Raw genomic sequence first — 24296 nt, 5'->3', positions numbered from 1 at the left:
AGGCTCTGTAATAAACTTTTACTCACATGCATACTTTTTTTGGTTCTTTGTCCTTGTGAGCAAAGCTTTATTTTTAGAAAGATAAGTGAAAGAATATGTAAAATTGATTTATATCCAAATATACTTAGAAATATAAATTAGATCTTCTGGGTGCTAGCCACCTTTTCTTTTCTTTTAATATGAACTGTGTTTATAGGAAACTTGATCCATTCCATCATCTGCTTCTTTAATGAATGCTGGGTGGCCAGTGAAGGATACAGATGGAGATATCAGGTCACCTGATTTTCTAGTTAAGCTTCTATACTAATTTCATCATCTATCATCATCTTCCCATTAAGCCACTTGTAAAATATTTCAATTTAGGGAGTCCACAATAAATCACCCTTCTAGACAGAGACATATATAGATATATATTTATTTTTCCACTTTCCATACAATTAATCTTTGGTTATCACTTTAAAAAGATATTCCAAATAGCTGCTAATTGATGAAAATGTGTTGCTCCCATTGAATACAAAAATTTGATTAACCTATGAAATCTTCTCTTCCTTAAAGCTCTATATCACAAGGAAATGTTTGTTGATGAAATAGCTGATTGGACTGGGAAGCTAGTTCCCAGGGAGATCTATTTCACATGTACTCCTGTAGCAGAGAATCACAATCATAGAGAATTTGGGTTGAAATAAGACCTTTACTGGGTCAGTCCAGTGTGCTCTCCTTGACTACAGTAGGATTGATTTCAAACACTATTCCTTTGTTCATGAAATTCTTAGATCCATCTATTTAAGCAAAATGTTTTCCTCACTGTGCAGGGACTGGCACCATACAAATCCTATGAGAGGACAGAACCAATTGTGTTGTTTGTTTTGTACTATAATGATAAAACTATTTTTTGGAGGTATTCATGCATAATTATAAGTAATGAATTTGACAAAAATAATTCATTGCTTTCTGTTATTCAAACACTGTAAAGCTGATCCACTTGGACACTTGCTGGTTGGCGTTAACTAGACCAACATCAAAGGTTTCATCCCAGTGTAGACCAACCAACTCTTTTTCTTTACATGTGGACCGATGAACTCTGTCTCTGTTTACTGAAGTAAAATCATCTTGCATGGTTATTCCCCACCAAATGAGAAAATGAACACAGTGGGTTCATCAAGGCAAGTCAATTACCACTATTGCAAAAAAGAAGTCACAGCATGTATCCTTCTGATTTGCTGAGTGTTTAAGGCTCTAGAGTTGTTAAAAGCACAGGTTTTAGAGTGGCACCGGCAGGCCTCAGATTCTGGATTTACCACTTGCTAGCTGTGTGTGACTTTGAAAACTTACTAAGATCTTTGCCTTTTGGTTTCACCATATAAAAAATAGAACTAATAAAATCGCCTACTATGTGGTTCTTGGGGGCTTCCCAGATGGTGCTAGTGATAAAGAATTCACCTGCCAATGCAGGAGACACAAGAGACATGGGTTCAATCCCTGGGTTGGGAAGATCCGCTAGAGTAGGAAATGGTACCCCACTCCAGTATTCTTGCCTAGAAAATTCCATGGGCTGAGGAATTTTCTCAGGCTACAGTCTATAGGGCCGCAAAGAGTCAGACACGACTTAGTGACTGAGCGCACAGGTGGTTCTTGAGAGGATTAAATGTGATAACCTAGGTATACTGCTTAACAAGGTACTAGGCACATGGTAATCTAAATCTTCCAGTGCATCTAATAACCAGGTAGAGCTATTTTAAACTAGTTCCTGTTAAAATTATTTCCAAAATAAGTCTTGAAAAACTTTGGCTATATATAGCTCTCTAATGAGTAGATATCTGTTTCTCCTCCATGATGTTTAAAACTCTCAGACTAATGAGCCTATGGATATTATATTTACTCGTCTTTAAATAGCATTCATCTGTTATAATGAACACAATCCTTCTCTTAACTATAGACATTTAATTTCCAAGAAATAAGAAGTTTTCTCCAGTCATTAGGTGCTAGGTGAAAAGGGAAAGCTGGTCATCTGAGACACGAATTTTTAGCAAAGCTTTATAGAAAAACTGGTGCCTGGGTTATTTCCCTGAAAAGATTCTGATTTAATCAGTCTCTATTGACACCCAAGTGGTAGGATTCATTAAGGGCTTTTTAGCGATTTTAATGTGCAGCCAAGTTTGAGAACCACCATGGTTAAACAACATTCGGCCCCTGGGGAAGATCGGAATTTGCTTCATCGCCAGCTCAGCACAGGCAGCCTCTCCTCTCCGGCTGCAGAGTGCTCTGCCTTCTCACAGGCAAAAAGAAGGGGAAAAAAATGTATTACTTTTTTATTATTTCTTCCCAAACACCAAGATCTATAAATTGAGGTTTTGAGGTGAAATGATGTTAGGCTACACCTTAATGATATATATTTTTTTATTCTTTGGCTAAATATGAGTTATTAATTCAGATAAGCCTTAGACTAATACACTTCAGCAAAGGTGGCTGAACTATTAGAGACCTGTAGGATTCATCCGAAGGACTAACCCGGGCCTGCTAACAGACCCGTCCAAGAAAGGCTCTGTCCTCTTTTCTCCGTGCTAGTCTTACCTGTGTTCATGTGGAATCATGGAATTCCAGGGCTGGCATTTGATGCCACTTTTAGTGATAGATACCGTTCCCTTGTAGCTACCGCCTTTCCCAATGATACAGTTTCTAATGTAGTCTATCAAAAGAAAGCAGAGAAAAATGTTATAACCATGTGTAACATATGCTGTATATATTAAAAATAAAAATTATAAAATTCCATTTGAATCTTCAAGTAATTAATGCTTATAAACCACCACAAATACTGAAATTTCTTGCCTAAAACTTCTACTAATATTTTCAAAATAATGCATTTAGAGTAATCCAAAACAAACAAACAAACAACAGACCATTGAGAAGTTTTAATTTTGTGAGTATATTCCTGGGAAACTCTAGAGATTAGTCTACCTGTTTAACATAGATCATTCTATATACTCAACTGACGAGGCAAATTTAATTTGGCACAATTATTTGCTTAAGTGCAGAGACCATTTAAAGAAAATATTAAAAATAAAAATTTGTAAACCTATTTGAATTCAAGCAGTTACTTTGAGGTAATGGAAATAACTGATTATTTTGATATAAATGATCTGATTCATTTTTTTAATTGTTTTACAAAGTTGTGTTGGTTTCTGCCATACAAAACGCAAATGAGCCATGTGTATATATATATCTCTCTGCATATCCCCTCCCTCTAGGCCATCACAGAGCACCAGATTGGATCCACTGTACTATACAGCAGCTTCCAACTAGCTATCTAGCTTACACATGATAGGGGATATATGCCAATGCTATTGATTTGTCTTTATATCAGTAAAGTTGTGTGGGTTTTTGTGTATGTGTGTGTATGTGACAATTACATTATGCTGATTATTATTTTCCATATTTTTCCTAACAGATTGGCTGCTAAGTTATAGGACAATCAAATAGAAACAAGCTGTATATTCCTATCAAATAACAGTACATTCAATTAGCAACCTAGAAGACTGAAGATGGTTTTACACTAGATTATGAATCATGTTTAGGATTTATAGAATTACTGGGGTGTATAGAGATCATCTTATTTTCTAACATGAATTAATTTTAATGTAATCTAAGCATTTTCCCTATTAACAAAGAAATGTCTATGTGTATTACTAAATAACTAAACTTATGAAAATATAATATGATATAACAAAACATTAAAATTGAAACACATAGTATTATAAACACAATTCATGATTATTATTTTGTGATGAGAGATTATTTTATTGATATAAATCTGCTTTTGAGCAAAGTAAATACCTTGAGAATACAGTGTCAAATTATCAGCATAGGCAAATTAACAAATAATATGGTCTCAATTCTTTTAAAGATTTTTTTTAAGTATATAACTAGCAATAGATCCAATTAAGTTTTCAAAACCTCCACATTTTATTACTACCAGCCGTCATCAGTATAACTTTATCCATAGATTAAAATTTAGTTATTAGAAAAAAAGTTGTTAAAATTTAGAATGCTGTATAAATATACATTTATATATATATATAAAATGCCTTAAACTAATATAAATATATAAAGCATCTTAAACTTATAACTTAAGGTGGCACATTCTAAAATGAATGTGGAGAATATCAGTCCCAGGAGATGTTACTGGAAATAAACAAAGTGAGAGGGGGTAATCTAATTATGGAAAATTTGGGAGAAGCTCTTTTTAAAGGGCCACACTGAAAACAGTCAAGGCATTAGTGTCATCTGTCTTAATGGATGAATCGACTGCATAACAGATCAGGATATGATGGAAAAATCAGAAAGAGCACTGTGGCAGGTAATTACATATACTTTATACTTTATTTCATTATGAAATATTTAGAGAAAAGCCAGTTACCTTTGTTTTCATAGAGGTCAAATTCATGGCCAAACTCTTTTTTTACTCCACTTGACATGCTATTGAAAGGGAACCAGAGGCATCGTTTTCTTGCTTTATCAAAAACAAAGGCCCTGAAAAAAATATCTGAATGAAAAGAAGGAATACTACTATTTATACAGCTTTTAAAGAATAGGTACATGGTTTAACCAAGGAAGATAATATAAAAACAGATGAATTATTATGTATACAGAAACGAGGATATTTGAACCTACAATTTTGATAGCAAAATGAGACCAACAAAAATTAAGTTTTTATAGCTGTAGATTTAAATACTAGATAGAGTAAAATTTGAAATGGTGTCATGTTATTCTACATGAAATCTAGAAAAATGAGGGCTTCAATAAGCACAATCAATATACAGCACAATTATTAGACTTATTTATGAAGATTTTATTACTTTTGTAAGTACACAGAAAGTTGGAAGGTTTTTTTTTGTGGTTATATATAAATGATTATATTTGAAACATCATGATTAATTTCCAAAGTTTATAATTATAAAAGCACATTCTAAACTGACATGTCCTAAAATGCAATAGACAAACCACAACCCCAAGAGATCCTGCTGTGGCAAAGAAGGGTCTGAAATTGGACAATTTTACATACAACATCATTTCTTGTTGAATTATAAAGCATTGAAACTTATTAAAGGCTATGAAAATCCCGCTATTAGTTAGCTTTATATAAGTCAATGTTTCCTAAATAGATTTGCTTACATAAGCATTTTTAATTTTTAAGAAACTATAATATAATAGAGAATATGCTTCTGATATATCATCTTGACAAAAATAGCTAAAATGTGTTAACTCTTAAAATCACCATTCCTACAGCTAAGTATTATATTGGATTTTTGTTGCCCACTAAAAAATGTATTTCTAAAAAAAAAAACATGTTTCTAAAGCAGAATGATAAATACAAAAATCCCTTAACTGAGAATAGTAAAGTACTTAAAATTTTTAACACATTAACTGTTACCATTTTTTACAATATAAAAAATAAAATTAGAACTCTGAATTATTTTCTTTCCTTTAAGAAATAATATTAAAACTCCTTCTTACCATTTTCATGCTAACTATAATGCCACCATGTATAAGCATCAAATTAAGAGAAATACACAGATTTTATAAGAATAAATAAAGATTTTTCACTCCCAGGCCATATATTTTGAAACCACAATTTTCTTGCAATTTTAGATAGTTCAAGTTACTCACTTATTTCTTAACATTTCAACAGCTTTTAAATAATTTTAAATGAGGGGAAATAACTTTTATAAAACAAATTTTAAAAAGATGCTATAAAATCATTTAAAATATTTTATCTATTATTTCATATATTTACATAGTACATTTTAGACTCTAGCTAAATAACTTCAAAAATTATATGTATAAACTCTGTGCTTTGGTTTACATGTAGACATTTTCAAATATCCACCTACAAAAACATTTTTACCTGTAATAGCATTAGAAAACAAACATAAAAATATATTGTTGCAACTGATAAGAAATAATAAGAGAAAAACTGACTAATGATAGATCTGAATTTTCATCTGGAAGATAGTAAACTTATGCAATGCGTGTTACATTTCCCTATTGTAGAGTGTTGGGGGGAGAGTGTTAAATGACTTTTAAAGTGTAATAATTAGATAAAGATACATATGAAGATAAAAAACTAAACAAACACCTAAAAGGAAATCTTAAAATTACAGAATCAAATACCTGCCACTTAACTTCACATTAAAATTAAAATGTACCACACATACATAAACTACTTTTCTGCCAATAATATGGATTTGACATAAAGAGCAGGTGACTCACTGAAACTCATCAAGAACATGTAAGATTGCCTATTTCATTCATCTTTTTCTCACAATCCATTGCAATCATATACTCTCAGAAAACTGTTTTTGCTCATATCATTTTACACCTCTATATGGACTGGATCCAAGCTAACAAATTCCATGAACTGCATATCTTCTTTTAAGTTTGATTTTAGGAGTCTTTATCTTAGTCATATTTTTAACTACCATCTTCTTTTCAAGAATTCATTTTGTTGAGTTGTTTATGGCAAGAGTGCAATTTCAATACCATTTACCCAGTCACAGTAATTTTCATCTCTTAAGTCAGTTCTTGAACATAAATTTTCTGAAAAGCTTAGAATCAGGCATTCTGGTCATCTTTCTTGTACAGCAAAAAAATATTTTCAGTCTCTATAAAATCAGTATTGTTGACACTTTCTCAAGAGAAAACAGTATTTGAGACTTCCACCTCATGCCCTGAAGGTGGAGGCATCCACTGAATCCCAGATGCTTTCACACAGCATTGCTGGTATTTTCCAAAAGTTTTTGTGTATTTGCCATTGTTTTTAATGATACTAGTTCATGTGACAAGCTGCAAAAAGATCTTCAATTCATGAAGAACTTACTTTTAGAGTATTATAGTATGTCCATTCAATTCGGAATGGAATCACTAAATATATTACTTAAATAGGGGTGTGTGTGTGTGTGTGTGTATCAGTTCAGTTCAGTTGCTTAGTCATGTCCAAATCTTTGTGACCCCATGGACTGCAGCATGCCAGGCCTCTCTGTCCATCACTAACTCCTGGAGTCCACCCAAACTCATGTCCATTGAATCGGTGATGCCATCCAACCATCTCACCCTCTGTTGTCCCCTTCTCCTCCCACATTCAATCTTTCCCAGCATCAGGGTCTTTTCAAATGAGTCAGTTCTTTGCACCAGGTGGCCAAAGTATTGGAGTTTCAGCTTCAACATCAGTCCTTCCAATAAACACTCAGGACTGATCTCCTTTAGGATGGACTGGTTGGATCTCCTTGCAGTTCAAGGGACTCTCAAGAGTCTTCAACACCACAGTTCAAAAGCATCAATTCTTCGGCTCTCAGCTTTCTTTATAATCCAGCTCTCACATCCATACATGACTACTGGAAAAACCATAGCCTTGACTAGATGGACCTTTGTTGGCAAAGTAATGTCTCTGTTTTTTAATATGCTGTCTAGGTTGGTTATAACTTTCCTTCCAAGGAGTAAGCATCTTTTAATTTCATTGCTGCAGTCATCATCTGCAGTGATTTTGGAGGGCCCCCCCCCAAAAAAAAAAACAAACAAAGTATGCCACTGTTTCCACTGTTTCTCCATCTATTTCCCATGAAGTGATGGGACCCAATGCCATGATCTTAATTTTCTGAATGTTGAGCTTTAAGCTAACTTTTTCACTCTCCTCTTTCACTTTCATCAAGAGGCTCTTTAGTTTTTCTTCACTTTCTGCCATAAGGGTGGTGTCATCTGCATATCTGAGGTTATTGATATTTCTCCCAGCAATCTTGATTCCAGCTTGTGCTTCATCCAGCCCAGCATTTCTCATGATGTACTCTGCATAGAAGTTAAATAAGCAGGATGACAATATATAGCCTTGACGCACTCCTTTTCCTATTTGGAACCAGTCTGTTTGTTCCATGTCCAGTTCTAATTGTTGCTTCCTGACCTGCATACAGATTTCTCAGGAGGCAGGTCAGGTGGTTTGGTATTCCCATCTCTTTCAGAATTTTCCACAGTTTGTTGTGATCCACACAGTCAAAGGCTTTGGCATAGTCAATAAAACAGAAATAGATGTTTTTCTGGAACTCTCTTGCTTTTTCTATGATCCAGCGGATGTTGGCAATTTGATCTCTGGTTCCTCTGCCTTTTCTAAAACCAGCTTGAACATCTGGAAGTTCACAGTTCACATGTTGTTGAAGTGCATGCTAAGTCACTTCAGTTGTAGCCAACACTTTGTGTTCTAATGAACTGTAACCTGCCAAGCTCCTATGCCCATGGCATTCTTCAGGCAAGAACACTGGAGCAGGTTGTCTTGCCCTCTTCCAGGGGATTTTTCCAACCCAGGGATCAAACCCATGTCTCTTACTTCTCCTGCACTGGCAGATAGGTTCTTTTCCACGAGTGCTACCTGGGAAGCCTATATATATTTAGGATAGACAAGTGTGAAGGATGACACCATTTCTGAGCAGAGAACTTTGGCTGTACATTGGTATTACTAAAAGTGGTTTTCTGCACAGGTTGGCTTAAATTTGGTGACTAAATATAACTCAACCAGAATATGGTAGAAAAGTGTGAAAACTCATATACATGGGATATGTAGAGATTTATTAATCAGGTCACATGTCTTCTCCAACACAACAAAATCATTTTAGGTTCTCCTAAATAAAACAAAGGGAAGCCTTTTTGTTTTTTCCTAGCCAAAGGACTGACTAGTGTAAAAATTGAGGCTTAGCAATACTTTCCTTACTTGTGGACCCAGGAGAGTGCATTTTCAGATTCAAAGTTAAAAATCAACAATGAGATGTGGTTCTTCTCCCATTCCCTTTGCCCTGCCTTCTAACCTGAGAGGGAAAAATACAATAAATCCAACCTCCTCAATTGCCAGAAGAACATCTCCATAAATCTACACAGCTGAGATGTTGATTGAGAGTAGTTTTTTTTTTTTTAATCTCAAGACTTTTCTAGGAAAGTCAGAGAAAGATGGAATTATCATAGGAATTACTTGCAAAGTTAATTCCCCATTCCCTGTGCCAGGAAATATCTCCCTGCAAGTGGCAATTTGGCTATAAGAATACTTCTAGAGGAGATATAAATGAAAAGAAAAGAGATAGTCTGTCTTCCCACTAAATCTATGGAAGACTTCCTCTGACCATGTCCTTTCCCCTTAGACCTGTAACACTTATTTCTCTGAGAAAGGCAATTTGAATACAAGAATTCTGGCCATGACATTCCTAAAATCTGTGTTCACAACATGTGTCACAACCCAAATGTAATAGAGTAGACTTCAAAAGTGACAGGTGGCCCTGTGCAATGCTAGTGAAATGGAATGAAATAGGAAATAAAACAGTGGAAAGTGAGGGGAGGGAATATTTTTTGAAGAACTAGGACATGAATTTTCTTCGGGCAATTTGGAAGAGTATTCAGATGAAAATGTCACCTTCATGGCCCCAAACTCCAAGTTTTATGCTCTGAGAGTACTGACAAAGTTGTAAGGAATTTTCCTGGGAGGTGCAGAACTTTCAAAAGATAAGAAAACTCCCCATTTGAGTCCCCTCATGCCTCTTTGAATTGCTCCATCACTTTTCATCTAAAACTTCATCACACTACCTCCTAACTACTTTAAGAGGCTGTTTAAGCTTTTGCTGCTAACACCAATACCCCTAAGTTTTTTTATCTAATTATATCAACACTTTTTATTTCTATCCCTAAAGACAATAAGTTGCAGTAAGTTTTGACTGTTGCCCAATTTATATTGTGAAAATTCCTCCACTCCTCTTGTGAGAAAAAAAGAAAAAGTTTACTCTGAATAGAATATTTTAAAATATTAGAAATAAAAAGTTAATCTAATTGAATTTTAGTTCCTAAAGTTCAATTGTTCATAAAATGAGAAAATACAAACTCCATAACTAAAGCCACTGTGAATTCTAAACAATCTTGTGGTTCAAGTGTTCTTCCTTACAAATATTTCCAACAAATGAGAGCCGTCTTCTGTTGTAATGAGTTAAAACTAAAATCAAGCTTATAATTTTAAGAGTACATCCCATTGAATACAAAACCGATGATGATAATGAGCACATTCTATATTTGGAAAATTATTCTAAGAACAAAATGAAGCAACTTACTTGCAAGTGAATGGAAGTCCTTTATTCCTAATACATCTATTGGCACATTGGTCTGCAGTGTTCATTTTTTTTGTTTTTATCTTCAGTAATGGGTCCTCTTTAATTAGAGTAGTCTTTGCTGACCTTTTGAATTCATGAAGTGTGTTTCTTCTTTTCTTCTGTCCTTCTATTAATAATAATAATTTTTTTAAAACATAGGGGAAAATATTTTAAGGGTCATATAGTAAAATATCCTTTAAGAATCATCTACAAGATAGTGATTCTGACAACATACCAGACCTCCAGGGCTTGGAGGTAGAGTGATGTGGGGAATGATACTCTCAGATGATTAAGAGCAAGAAGGGAATACTTAATTGTGAAGAAAAAATAACTTCTCATACAGAGTCACTTATCTACATTCTTTCAAATGAAAGATGCTTTTAAAAATTAGGACAGAGTTCACTCTTTAGAAATAAGTAACATGATATTCTCCAAACAGTATGAAAGCAAGTACCAGGGCATATCATATCATATCATGTTCTATAATTTAATTTGTCATTTCCTTCTACAGTTGATCTTATGTAACTTACAGTATTAATACTAATTAGATAAGCCAATTCAATGACAGGTGATAAACTTCTCCTTAAAAATGGTGCACTGGATAAATACTTGACTTGCTCTTTAAAATATTTCATTCTATTCATATTTTAGTCTTTCTCATTTCCTACATAAGTGTTCTCTGTGTTTGGGGGCACTATTTCTTAGTATCACTGAACTGTTTGTTTTGAAATCAAGCCAAATGCTATAAATCAAATGAATGTAAAACTTCATCCTTTAATGAAGCAATATCATTTTTCTTCATCATGGTATTCTACCAGGCCCCTAGATACATGAAGCCTCCTACTAAAAACCCGAAGAGCAGAGCCAAAACATCCCAAGAGACTTAATCTTTGAATGATTTTGGAATATGAAGAACTTACTTCTTCATTCTTAATTTATCCAAAGTTACCTGATAATCTCCTCTTCACAATGAGGATCAAATTGTCTACAAGATTGTAGCTATTTTATAAAGAATGGACATAACTGTGCCCCTCCCCTGCCTGTCCAACTTTTGAATACCCTTATAACAATGGTAGCAGTAAAATTTTAAGATAAAGAAACCAAGATACAGGGGAAACTGACAACTTAGAAGATCTGATTCAAAATCCAGCTGCCTGGATTCAGAACCCCCACTCTTAAACACTTACAATGCCATCTTCCTCTAAGACTTGATAAGAGAGTATATGAAAATATGGCTTATAAATAGTTTCTGAAGATTTGGTTAAAGCTATCAATAGAGAAATAACTTGCATGTCAGAACAAGAAATCATTTCCAATCTTTAAACATGGTGAAATGTGTCAAGAAAAGAGAATGAAAATTTTTGTGCAGAAAATTTGGAAATATGGCTTAACAGAGTGAGATAACAAAAATGGCATCATACTCTGAAGCTTGCCAGTAACCACTAGCTCCAGTTGTTTTACATGTTTAAACATGTAAAGCCTACTCACTAATATCTATCCTAACCTGAAGTCCACAATAAACAAGAGAAAACATGAATTCCTCTGAATTTCTGGTTCTCTGTAAAACTCCAGAACACAATCCCCCAAAAGACTGGAACTAATTTCTATAACAGTGCTTACATTTTATTTTCTTTTCTTCAACTACTCTTTGCCCTATAAGATGAAATGGCTATGGTAGAAGAGATATAATTTAGAAGACATTTTAACGTAGAAACTCAGTCAACCAAATAATCTATCAACATGTTATTCATTGAGTGTGGACCAAATGCCTTGCATAATGTTGGCAGACTGATGATAATTCTGGCATTCTTATTGACTTGCCAAGTGACTTTGTTTTATTACCTTAAATGCTAATATCCCATTATTCAATCTATTGATACAAAATAAATGTTATAGTTGAACTAAAATGAGTGATTTAAACTATAATCATTTGGAAATCAATTTGGATTATGAAATGTTATGAATATGCAAAATTTTACTTTTGTTTTTGAAATTTCATCATTTAATTTCTGGCATAAGAGAAGAAACTGTTATTCTCCCAAGCTAAGAAGTGGTATTACTCTTTTCAAATTTTGATTTCTGCCACATGACCATGTTAATGGGAGATAAGTTTCACTACTAAGAGTTTTTCCTTCTTTTGACCTTAGTGCACTATTTCATAGGTGCAGTATTTCTTCAGATGATTTCATAAAAATCATCTGAATTCCTGTGTAAATTGGAATATTTCTTAGAGACAAAATAGTAATTAGATGCAAAAAATGTATTCAAAAAACTATTACCAAAATGGAAAAAATATGTAATATACATACATATATATAATCAATTAAATTAACTAAAATATAGAATTTAAATTGGCCTATTGTATATTGCATTTATTACATATGTTTAAGTGTGAGAGAAGAATGTAAAACTAAATTTAAAAAGTGTAAGACAAATGCTGAGTTCAGATATACATTTTACTAATTACAAAAAATAGAATCCCTGGTCAGTGCTCTGTTTTGCTTTCTCAGAACCAGACAACAGAAGGAAAGCATTGAGGATGACTACAGAGAAAAGTGGTTTCTGTGGGATCATTGGTCATGTTTAATTCTGCAGATCCTCAGTTGTCCTATAGAAATGTGTTAATGTGTGGGTACCTCATAAAAATATTCTACTCTTGCTTGCTGACAAACTTTCGATCACTACCTTTCATCTAAAGATCAAAAAGTATCCTGAAAAACAAATAAATCTATAATTTCCCTTTACTAGATAATAAATAGGAGAGAAAAGCTTGTCTGGGGTTACAAAGCTAATCAGAGGCAATCAGAACCAGATAGTAGGATTCCCTTTTCACTCTTTATTTCTAATGACTTAGAAGCTTTCCCTTATAATTCAGTCATCTCTACTAGGTCAGTAAATGATTACTCAAAACTGCAAAGTTCAAGCTAGTTGTACATCATGTAATCCACACATCTATAAAGTTAATTCCTTCTTCAATAAAAGAAAAATTTAAAACAGGAGTCATTGAAAAACAACATCTGAAAATAAAATTCCTTTGCTGAAAATACTTTCAACTTTCTCTTCCATATGTATTAACAACTGATGCTTGTTTTACTAAAAACAGTTAAAACACAAACTTAATTTGGGAGGAAACTCAAAAATATCTTTGGATCAGATTTTCCCTACTATTTTTTGTGCGTGACTGTTACTTGAAGTTTATAAACAAAATACTGAAATGAAATCAAAGGGTAAGAGATCACTGCAACTTTGTCATGCTTTCCTGTATTTTAAACTGCAACTCCTTTTCCCTCTTCCCTCAGTATGGGAAAACATTCTCAAAGCTATATTTCCTAAAGAAACTGAAGTTCCAGTTTTAGAACTGAAATCATTAGGATCTTAGTGAAAACCTACAAACAGAAAGTAGGGTCAAATGTACCAAGGTGCTTGAAGAAAGACACATTTCTCCCTCTGGTCCCCAGGCCTCACACTCATTTCTCTCAGTACCTCATATATTTCTTCTCTGTATGGACTAACCATTCACTTCAAAGGAAAATCATGCAAAGGAAAGGATTTGCAGGGTGTGGAAAGAAGCAGGAATCTGGCTCCACATATTCTGAGAAACCTACCCACGTGATTAGTGATTAACAGCTTGAAGTGGCAAGATGTTAAGATGAAAGTACACAAATAATTAATGGAAGGGAATGGTGGTGACTGGAAATTTACTTCCCAGAGGCAAAAATCATAACAACCAGTCCAAATCTTCACTGCTGTTATCCTGGACTCGGATTCATAAGCAGACAATTTTCTCCCCTTTTTTAGAGAAAAGAACAATATCACAAGTAAAGATGTCAAGAAAGGATCAAATCAGAGATCAATCAAATGTTAGTATTTGAGAAGCAGCATAATTATCTCTTCCAAAAAGATCTACAAATGAAATGGTGCTCAGTGTGAGTTGAGGACCCTCCCTAGCCTCTCTCCCTCCTTCTACTTCATTCCACTTCCTCCTTCAGCCTCGTCCTGGTCTCTTGCTTCATCCTCTGTTTCTCCTACAGCTCTCCTCCCACCCCAACCAAAGCAACCACACTTCACCCATGTATCTTGTGAACTCAAAACCATCTGGCTGTGATCCATGATGTTTAAAATAGTGTAATTTAGACTGATGTTCAAGCATACATATGCACCACTCTCAGTCGTGTCCGACTGTTTGCGACCCCATGGGCTCTAGTCCACCAGGTTCCTCTGTTCATGGGGTTTTCAAGGTAGGAATACTGGAGTGGGTTGCCATTTCCTCCTCCTCCAGGGGACCTTCCCAACCCAGGGATCGAACCTGCATCTTTTTTGTCTCCTGCATTGGCAGGCAGATTCTCTACCACTGTGCCACCTGGGAAGCCCATATACATGCTAGTCTATCTTATTTTTCCAAACCCTGGTCATACTCCTCCTGCTCAGGCACTCAGTACACACCCCTACACGATCACCTGTCCTTTGTTATACTTACTCATTTCAGTACCTTCTGCCACTTATGTTTCCCTGATTTAAGTACTGAGCATGCTATTACCTGTATTTTCGTATTTCACTTTGGTACTACATACCCCCTAAACCTTATTTGATCTTCTAAGCTAGAAATGAACTCTCAACCATAACATAATACTACTTCTAACACAGAATCATCCTTGTATTACTAACTAAAATGGATTTTTTAAAAGTAAGTTTTGATTGATTTCACTGCTGCTGTTTTCAATATAAATAAAAGGAAAAAATGCACATTGCATATTTCATTCACATAGATTTAGGTAGGAATCTCAGTTCTATCCATTATCTAAGATAATAAGACAAGATAATTAAGATGTTTAACTTCAGTTTCCTCAGGTAAAATGAGTCAATCCAATAATGCCAATCTTATTAGAATTAAATAAGCTTTGTTTTAGAACCAGGTCCAAAACAGTTGCTCAACAAGTGTAAGTCTCTTTGTCATTTATTCATCTGTAAATCTTGCACAGACTCCTTGACAATAGGGGCTCATTTAATGTTCCTTTGTTGTTGTTAGAGGGAATTGGATATTTGTATCCAATGCTGGTGGGATGATGGAGGATAATCCTATATGGACTAGTTCCTTATAAAGATGCTTGGGTCTATAACAATCAATATTTCTTCAAGTTTTTTGAAACTTTTCTAAAAATATCTCCATAATACATTCTGCTCATAACTGGTTGCCACCTCATTATAGTATCCACTTTGTTTTAAATATCGTGTTATCTCACAGTATGTAAAAATGCAGACTCATCAGATAAAGCAAAAAAGTATAACCTAAGCAAGTAACAGCAATAACAAAGTTCTCAATGTTCCATGTTAGATGTTATAAAAAAGAACAGACTTTCTTTATATGTTCTAAGAGGGCTAGCCATGTTTTCTACTTTGAGGAATGTTATGTTTTTTTAAAAAATTATCAAAATAAACTTGACAAAGGCAGATCCTCTTTGTGATAACAATTTTAACATTATCCACTCTAGGAATTATTCTATTATCTGTAATTCCCAACTGACTTCTTCTTACTTGCAGCATTCTCTTGGGTTCCATTCTCCCTATATTCAGGAAATGCAGTCATTTCAACACTAGCCAAAGTGAAATATAATTACAAATGTATATCTCCTGCCAAAGCTTCAAAATGCATGCCAAAAGCAAATAGACATTGTCTATGGTTGATCTACTGTTTGGGTTTTCCACACCGCGATCCCCAAGTATTAGCACATATGACTCCAGGTAACCATATTCTACTTCAGCCCATCAACATTTTAATCTTAAAAATGAAAATCCTCAAAATGTTAGCTATCATTTCAATTTAGGCTCAAAATCCCCCAAACGAGCAATGTCATATAAGAATTAATTTTAACACAACACATCTCAAGGGTGATAACCTGCTAGATTGATACTTTCTTTCCATCTCTTTAGAAATCTAACATAAATGTTTTCAAACTGACCCTTTCCACAGTGTTGTTTTCCAAAAAGAACAAGTCACAAAATCAAAGAAAGCCAGGTGGGACTAGATGACTTTTCTTGGCATTTGCAAATTCTTGGTGTTTTCAACCTTTGTATTACATCGAAAACTAGATCAGAGGTCTGATAAATTTCATATTTAACTTATCTCAAAAAATACAGCCCGTTCTCTGTCTTGTATTATTTTTTAAAAAACCATGTTTGCCGTCTGGGCATTTGTTCTATTCCTTTATTCCCCTGTGCCCACCTCTGATGCTCACTACCCTCTCCTGTTGGCATCCCAGCCACGACAGTGATAATACAACCAAATACAGATGTTTCCTCTTGCCCTGATAACAACAGAAAACTTCCCAAAGCAGCAAAAGAAAGTCTAAACTTCCAGGCAATATGAACTCCCAAGCAACTCCTTCCCAACCTATAAATTCTGGGGAGAAAGCAGGAGACCAAAAGGAGCTGTTCTGCAGCTATAATCAAGTCACACAATTTTTTGCCTCCCTTGCACTGCAGTTTCCAAAGGGCAGGCTTCCATACTCAGAAAGAATAAGACCTTAGAAGAAAGGCTTTCTCTTTCATTTTTATAACATGCATATACTCAGTTTAATCTGCCTTCTCCAAATGAAAATCTGTATTAAGTCATAATTTGGCCCTGAATGTGACTGAGTAATGTGGGATAGCGGACTGTCGTGGAAAATTGCCTTTGGGGAAAAAAAAAAATTGTGTCCCTGCTGTACTGACCATCACTGTCCCCGTTCAGATCAGACCCTCTGTTCAGCTTTAAACTTCTCCAAGCCGGTGTTAGCACTTCATTCCCATTCCACCATCCAGGACTATCAGGCTAAGTGAGATGGGGCTGGATCAATGGGGAGATGGGCAGAAACAACAGGGGGAATGCTAATTATCATTTTAAATGCTTTTCAAACAGCAAAAGAATGTCAAAAGAAAGCTAAATGAGAGATTTAGAAAAACCTTACCACAAACTGAGTTAAGGAAGGATGCTGGGAGTGAGGCAAAGGGAGAGTTAGGGAAAGGAAAGGTTAGCAAGAGAGAGTTAAATGATAATATTCAAGGAGAAAACTAACCTGCGTAGGGGATGGCGATGGGAAGCAGGAGGAGGTGTAGGAGGGCGTGCTGCAGCAGCAGGACTGGCAAAAGTCTGGTCACCCACATGGTCCTGGGTGTGCTGGCGGACCCCACTGCAGCAGATGCCCGGGTGAAGGAATCCTGTTCCGACTCAGAGCCTAAAAGAGCCCGTCGGCTCTGAGCTGCTTTTTATTGCGATGAGCTAAGTTTGTTGTGTGATTAACTGGAAAGATCTAGGTCTGAACTCCCTCTTACGGTAAGAAACTGTTTAACAACAGCCCTTTACTCTCTCCCACCCCCCCTCCTTTCCTCACTACCCCCCTTCCCCCCCCACTTCGCCCACCACAACACCAAACGCAGCCCAGCTCCCCACCCCCCCACCCCCACTCTGCTTAGGAAAGAAACTTACAAAGAAAAGGTCACCTGGCCTGAGGCCAGCTGCAATTTGGAAGTTGGAGCTCCAGATCCCAGTGGCTCCTATCCGAGTAAGGAAGGGAGGAGCAAGGCTCAGCCCAATAGCTAAGTCAAGGCACAGGCAGAGGACCAATTCGCTAAGTTTAAACAGGAAAATACTTGTGTTTACATATCTATTTGGGAAAAGAGGAAGGGGAAGCAGCAGAAGAAGAAAGCAAAGCACTGCCTTTCTGTCAAATGTGCTTCAGCTCCTAATCTGTCTAGTTGCACTGCTAGAGCAATCTAGGGATTCCAAACACCGACGCAGTTTCCCCAGGCTGTTAGAGCCCGGGAAGGACCTGGGAGGCAGGCAGCAGACAGGTCCAGCCCAGGTAGAAAGAAGTCCCATGAGAACAGAGCATGGTACTGTGGGGTAAAAATAAATGAACCAACAAAACACAAACACCCAGGATTGTCAAGCAAAAAAATTGCCCCTATTCAATGGGCTCAGGGCAGGTAACTTTTTTCAGAAGCTGAGCTAAACTCCCCAGTTACAGCAAAGGTACCAAAAGCGCTTAAACTTGTCTGATTGGGGGACTGTGATAAAATTTGGTCATGCCCTCTTCTTAAAATGTCTAAAACATTGAGATTATCCACTGCCTCTCCCTGACAGATAAATGTGGCATGGATTCCATGTTCTGCCTCCCCCCCCACCCCCAACCCTTTCTCTTTTCCAGCTCCATCCCATATGCATGCACTTCCCAGCCTCCCTCAAAGTGGAGGGATGAAGGGCTTGCACCGGGGAGGAGGGGAGAAGGGGAGAAGGTAAGGGATGGACACCTGCGATACAGAGGTTTGTCTTTGCACCTTGAGGTAGTGAGTTGATTATTTTTGGTAAGAGCTTGTGTTAATTTTTAATGAATTTGGGGGTATAGTTGCCCCTATGTGTTTCTGAAATGGACACAAATAAGAACAATGTCTCTGTCCACAGAGGAAGGGGAAATGGGCGTAATGTGGTCTGTCTCTGGAGCTGTACAGAGATGGTAGTGGGCAAAATTAAAGGCATCCTCAAAACAGTCTTTCGTCCACAGCTCTCATTCCTCATCCTTCAGTGCAGCCCACCCCCACCTAAAGGACCTAAACCTGTGGAAGAGCTAGAGAAGCTAGTTATTAAGAGAACTAGTCTTGAGGAATCCACTTCATCTTACCTTTTCCTATTTTTAGTCCTTTTCTTTTCTCATTTTCTCCATATAAAAACAAAACCAAGCAAACACATAAATAGTTTGTCAACCTTTCCTAATGTCCTAAGTACTCATTTTACTTTACTTTTTACTCCAACTCTTAGCAACCCCATGACTATAGCCCACCAGGCTCCTCTGTCCATGGGGTTTTCCAGGCAAGAATACTAGAGTGGGTTGCCATTTCTTTCTCCAAGGGGTCTTCCCAACCCAGGGATCAAACTGGGGTGTCCTGCATTGAAGGCAGATTCTTATGATCTGAGCCACCAGTGAAGCCCACACACTTCCTATTACACTTCTTGGAAATTCTCAATTTCAGTATGTTGTTGTGTGACCATGATCCTGATTGGCCCCATGGTAACGCCTGTGCTTCGCTAGGGATTCAGACTCCCTTTAAAGAAGCTAGATTTTTTCATAAGTAAATTCTATAGGTAAACAATGAAGGAGACCAGTCTTCCTATTTGTTCTTTCTCTCAGAGAAAGCAGAATCAGAGCTATAAGCGCAATTGCAATTATCATTATAGCTTGGGGCAAAATCTATCCTGGATAATAAACTTAGGGCATCAAAAAGAAATTGAACAATCTTATTTAATAGGTCACACATTTTCACAGTTTTTTATTGTCACATTAAATATGATAAATGCTTAACCTTATTTAGAATTATTATTTATATTTCTATTTTGACAGGTTATTGGTTTATCTATATTGAAATGACAACTAATATGCACTGAATTTTTAGTGTATGCTAAGCATTGTACCAAGTACTCTTAAACAGATTTTTACTAATCCTTACAATAAACCTACATTAAAAAAGTTATAATCCCCATTTATAGTTGAAACAGCTTAAGTAAATTATTTTTATTCTTAAATAACTTGCTCAAGATCCCAAAGGAATAAAGATTCAGGTGGGAAAGCTGAACATTGTTGATCACAAAATATAGGATGGGATAAATTTCTGTAAAGCTTGTAAGAACAAGACTTTAATCACTAAAATTATCCTGAGACCAAACATGCTGGAGGTGCTTAACAATAATTTACAAAATAAATGAAAATATAAATAATTTTAAATTTCCCCAAAGTATGATGAAATACACAAAGTAATAAAAGATGCTATTATTTTACTTTGTCTTGATAATACATTCTCATTATTTTTTCAAGTCATAATCATGATATTTTCCCCATGCTTTGCTCTTCCTTTATACTCCTTAGTTGTTAAACTGTGTAAATCCCCAAAAGTGTGAAGGTTGTTTGATAAAACAGAAAATCTTATGAAGACAATATTTTAAATGCTACAACTTGTATAATTCCTTAAATACAAGATGGATCCTCATTGCCTACATAATATCATTTTAAATCTTTCATAAGTTTAAGTCTAGTATTCCACACGAACTAGATTGATTGAACAGGGAAAAAAAAGTACAAGTACACTACTGATGTTTTTTAAAAGCCTACACTTGATCCACACAACCCACCCCCCCACCCAAAAAAAAGCCCTGTCTTCAAAAGCCTCATGTTACTCAATCACAAGTGATGTTTGAGTCCATTTACATTAGAGCGAAACTGATAGGACTTTGGGTTCTGTAGACCACTAAAGAGCTCTGCATTCTCAGACAACCCATCTCATTCCTTAAGTAATAGGAACATATATTGTGTCGTTCTGCTTGCTATCACTACTTTGTAGACTCAGTTTAGTCCTACACCTGGTTACAAATCCCAGTTACTATCTTGGCAAAAGTTTTACTTTCATTTCAGTTTCCAAGGATTCATAAACAGAAGAAACCACTTGTTACACACAAATAAACAATTTCAATATTTAGTAGAGGATTGTTTAACTTAATTTCAATATATAACCATTAAAAGAAAAGCGAAGTAGACACAATGGAGAGTAACAACATGTGCATCACCAAATTGGATCAGTCAACATCCAGACTTGAACAGCATATGCTGGGAATTCCCAAGTAACAGCAATCTGAAGTCCCACTTGGGAAAAGGGCCAATGCAGTGCATCTGCTCCGTGGGTGAGACTTCAAACTACAGTTTTGGGGGTTCCCACTTATAATCCTAGGCCTCAAACTGATATCATCATCACTGTGCATGCAAAAATGCAGCTCTGGTTTTACTTTAACATTTTTACAGTGTTGTTTGTTTTATCTTGTGAGTCATAGGATTTCGTTAAACTCCAGGCATGGTTGGCCAGACCTCTAGGGACTCAAGAATTCCAAGACCCACCCCTTTCTTATCTAAAGTGCCACCTAACTAGTTGTGCTTGTGGGCAGGCATGGAATCTGGGCAGTGTCCAAGCAGAGCAGAAGCAAGATCAGAAGACTACTCTTCTGCTTCTGAAACCTGAACAAGACTTTCTCCATTTTAATTTTCCTTACAGTCAGCCGCATGATTGTTGAGGCTGAAGAACATAGGAATAAGGCAATATAACACGAGCAGTCTTGTTAATTCTGTAGGTCAAATAACAACTCCAAACATCCCAAAAGAAACAAGGTAATTAAAGAAACAAGCAAGGGGTTAAACAATACAGAAAACCATTTCTGAGTGGTAGGGGATGTTGTAAAGAAAAAGTTCCACCATGAATTAGAAGTAAGATTTTGTACATTAACTCCTATATCAATTAACTTATTGCCTGTAATAGTAGTAACAACAGAATGTTCTATCAAGCAACGATTGCTTTTTTCTATGAAATTTTGTAATACTTTAGTTCTTTGCAATATCTTACATAGGGGTTCTAAGGAAAAGCTAATATTAGCAACAGACAAAGTAGGAAATAGCATTTGAGTCAGTTCAGTTCAGTTCAGTCACTCAGTTGTGTCTGACTCTTTGTGACTCCATGGACTGCAGCATGCCAAACTCCCAGAGCTTGCTCAAACTCATGTCCATTGAGTCAGTGACATGGACATTTGAGTCAATGACACCTGAATTTTCATGGGGAGAAAATAATAGATGGTCCCCTTCCAATATAAATGATCAACACATGTTAGACATCTGGAAAGGGGTTCCTAACAGATACATAGAGGTAGTGTTTATATCATCAGTTACAATACATACTAATTAAGGAGCTACTTCAAAAAAAGTATCATAGATTTTAGGGAAAACAATTCATTCAGAACAGTTGATGGGTTCTCCAATAAGTGGAGTTCCCCAAGTCCACATCACCCTTGTTACAGTCTATCAGTAAGTTGTTGTGACTATTACAGTGACACAGGAAATTGTCACATGATACTTGTGTTCAAGGCTTGAGCTGTATCTTTACCAGAGCTGTGTAATCTAGCAGGCAGACACATTTTGTCCATGGAAAGGTAAAGTTAAGAAAAGGCTGGCTTTGAAGTCTTTGGGGCAGATGAAGTTATCCTGAGTTCTGGTCTGGCTCAGCTTTCTCCAGCTGAAGATTCACCAATAGCTTTCTTCATATTTTTCCTTTAATTGTAGCATATCCTTGAAGGTTGAGGCATGAAGGACAATCTGCATTATAGCCAGGCTTCCAAGAATAATCTATTCACGAGAATAAAAACTCATGGGCTAATTTTCTAATACTCAGTTGTTTCAGGATGGAAGTCTATTTTATGAATTTGTAAGTTTGAAATACTCATTCTCATCAAAGATATTTCTGATTCTCCTATAGGTTTATTATTTAAAATATTGAGGGCATTATTTAAGTTGTGTATGTGTATGCGTGTGCTAAGTCACTTCAGTTGTTTCCAGCTCTTTGCAACCCTATGGATCATAGCCCACCAGGCTCCTCTGTTTATGGGATTCTCCAGGCAAGAATACTAGATTGGGTTGCCTTGCCCTTCTCCAGGGGATCTTTCTGACCCAGGGATTGAACTCATGTCTCTTGCATCTTCTGCATTGGCAAGTGGGTTCTTTATCACAAGCCCCATATTTAAGTTAGTCCTCCAGTTCTTATAAGAGCCATCTCCAAGTTTAATTAATTGCTGTTTAAGCATACCATTCATTCTGTCAGTCAAACTGCAGCTTGAGAATGATAAGGAATATGAAAGACCCATTGTATATTATGTTCCTGGGCAAACTTTTATATTAATTTACCTTTAAAATGTCACCCATTGTCACTCTGAATTTGAAGTGCAACTCCATAATATAGATTAATTATCTCCAATGTTTTAATAGTATGAGTCTGATTGGCTTTCCCAAAAGGAATGGCCTCTAAATATTGAGAATAGGTGTCCACAGGAGTACATAGTTATTGGCATCCTTTATCTCAGGATTAATGGACCAATATAGTCAATTTACCATATTTTCCCATATTTGCCCCCATATTTGGCAGCTTGCCACATGTCAATTTTCCTTTGACTAATTGCAAAAAGCTTCTATGCTTACTATGTTGACAAGTTAGACATTGTAAAGAAACAGGTTTAATGAGATCCATAGTTAAGGAAATCTTGATCCTGGGCCTACCTGTATGTTGCTTTTTCTCAGATGGCTACATTATTGGTGTGCCCACAAAGTCAAAGTGTTTAACTCTCTGGAGTCTGGGTAGACTTCTACTGCTTGGATTCGGGTTTGTTCATCTATAATAGAGATATACCATTGTTCCATAAAATTTGGAACACTGTGAGCATCAACATAAAAGACTGAAACAGTAGTAGTTTAAACAATTTCCCAAACATCGGACCACAATTCCTTTTTCCATACTCTTCAGAGTGAATTTGCCAGTTATTTTTTACCCATAGGGGAAGAAAGGTGGCCGATCCATTGGCTACTGATAAAAAATCTGTGTATATACAGCATTCAGTTAAATTATCTTGTACTACCTGATAAACAGCATATAACTAGGCAAACTGGCCACTTTTACCTTCCTCAGCATATGTCAGCAATTTAGTAGTGACCGAGTTATATGCCACCACTTTCCAATAGCAAGTGGATCCTATATATTAGCTGATCCATCAGTGAATCATGTGTGCTGTTTTTCTTGTGCAGTTAAAGAGACAAAGGGCTTTCCCTATTTTATAGAGAGCTCAGTCCTCATGTGTAACTATAGCCTCTTGCTCAAGGCCTTCAATAGGAATTTCAGAAATCTTTTCATTCAAGGCAGTGACCCCCTGTGGCACAGATATGGCTTGCTCATGAATATACCATTTCCATTTTATTATGCTGGACTCCTGAGCTTACCCAACAGGTGCGTGTGGGGTAAACTTTGTACCCACTGCATGATTGGCACTTGATGTCTTAATATTACAGTATGATCTATAGTCAATTGTTCCATATCAATCAATGCCTGGTAATAAACCCATAGCTGTTTTTCAAAGGTAATGTAATTTCTCCCAGCCTCTGGAAATTTCCTAGTCCAGAAGCCCAAAGGCACTCATTTGCCATGCTGTTTATGCCATAAGCTTCAATTAGCATATAGTTCATTGATAAATACCTGTAATTTTATGTCCCCTGGCTATAGTTCATGGGGTATCTAATCTCCATCCAAAGA

The 24296-nt window shown here is 36.1% G+C and overlaps 1 protein-coding gene across 5 annotated transcripts in view; it reads right to left on the bottom strand.

Moving 5' to 3' along the window:
• Positions 1–17761, bottom strand: part of HGF (hepatocyte growth factor) — an 81977-nt gene extending 64216 nt beyond the window's left edge. For 3 of the 5 annotated variants that reach the window (XM_043873081.1, XM_043873083.1, XM_043873085.1), the window contains exons 1-4: positions 17216–17460; positions 10125–10290; positions 4415–4527; positions 2572–2686 (exon numbers count right to left, since the gene is read on the bottom strand). In XM_043873081.1, the coding sequence (XP_043729016.1) occupies positions 2572–2686; positions 4415–4527; positions 10125–10290; positions 17216–17303 (482 nt within the window). In that variant the 5' untranslated portion in view covers positions 17304–17460. Of the gene's footprint in view, positions 1–2571; positions 2687–4414; positions 4528–10124; positions 10291–17215; positions 17461–17625 lie in introns of those variants that run through there. The other 2 variants (XM_043873082.1, XM_043873084.1) reach the window with 2 other exon arrangements.
• Between the last annotated feature and the right edge of the window lie 6535 nt (positions 17762–24296).

This window comes from Cervus elaphus, chromosome 18 (assembly GCF_910594005.1).
Source record: "Cervus elaphus chromosome 18, mCerEla1.1, whole genome shotgun sequence".
Classification (NCBI taxonomy): domain Eukaryota; kingdom Metazoa; phylum Chordata; class Mammalia; order Artiodactyla; family Cervidae; genus Cervus; species Cervus elaphus.
Note: the sequence above shows the minus strand (reverse complement) of the source record. Positions and strands in the feature narration are given on the sequence as shown.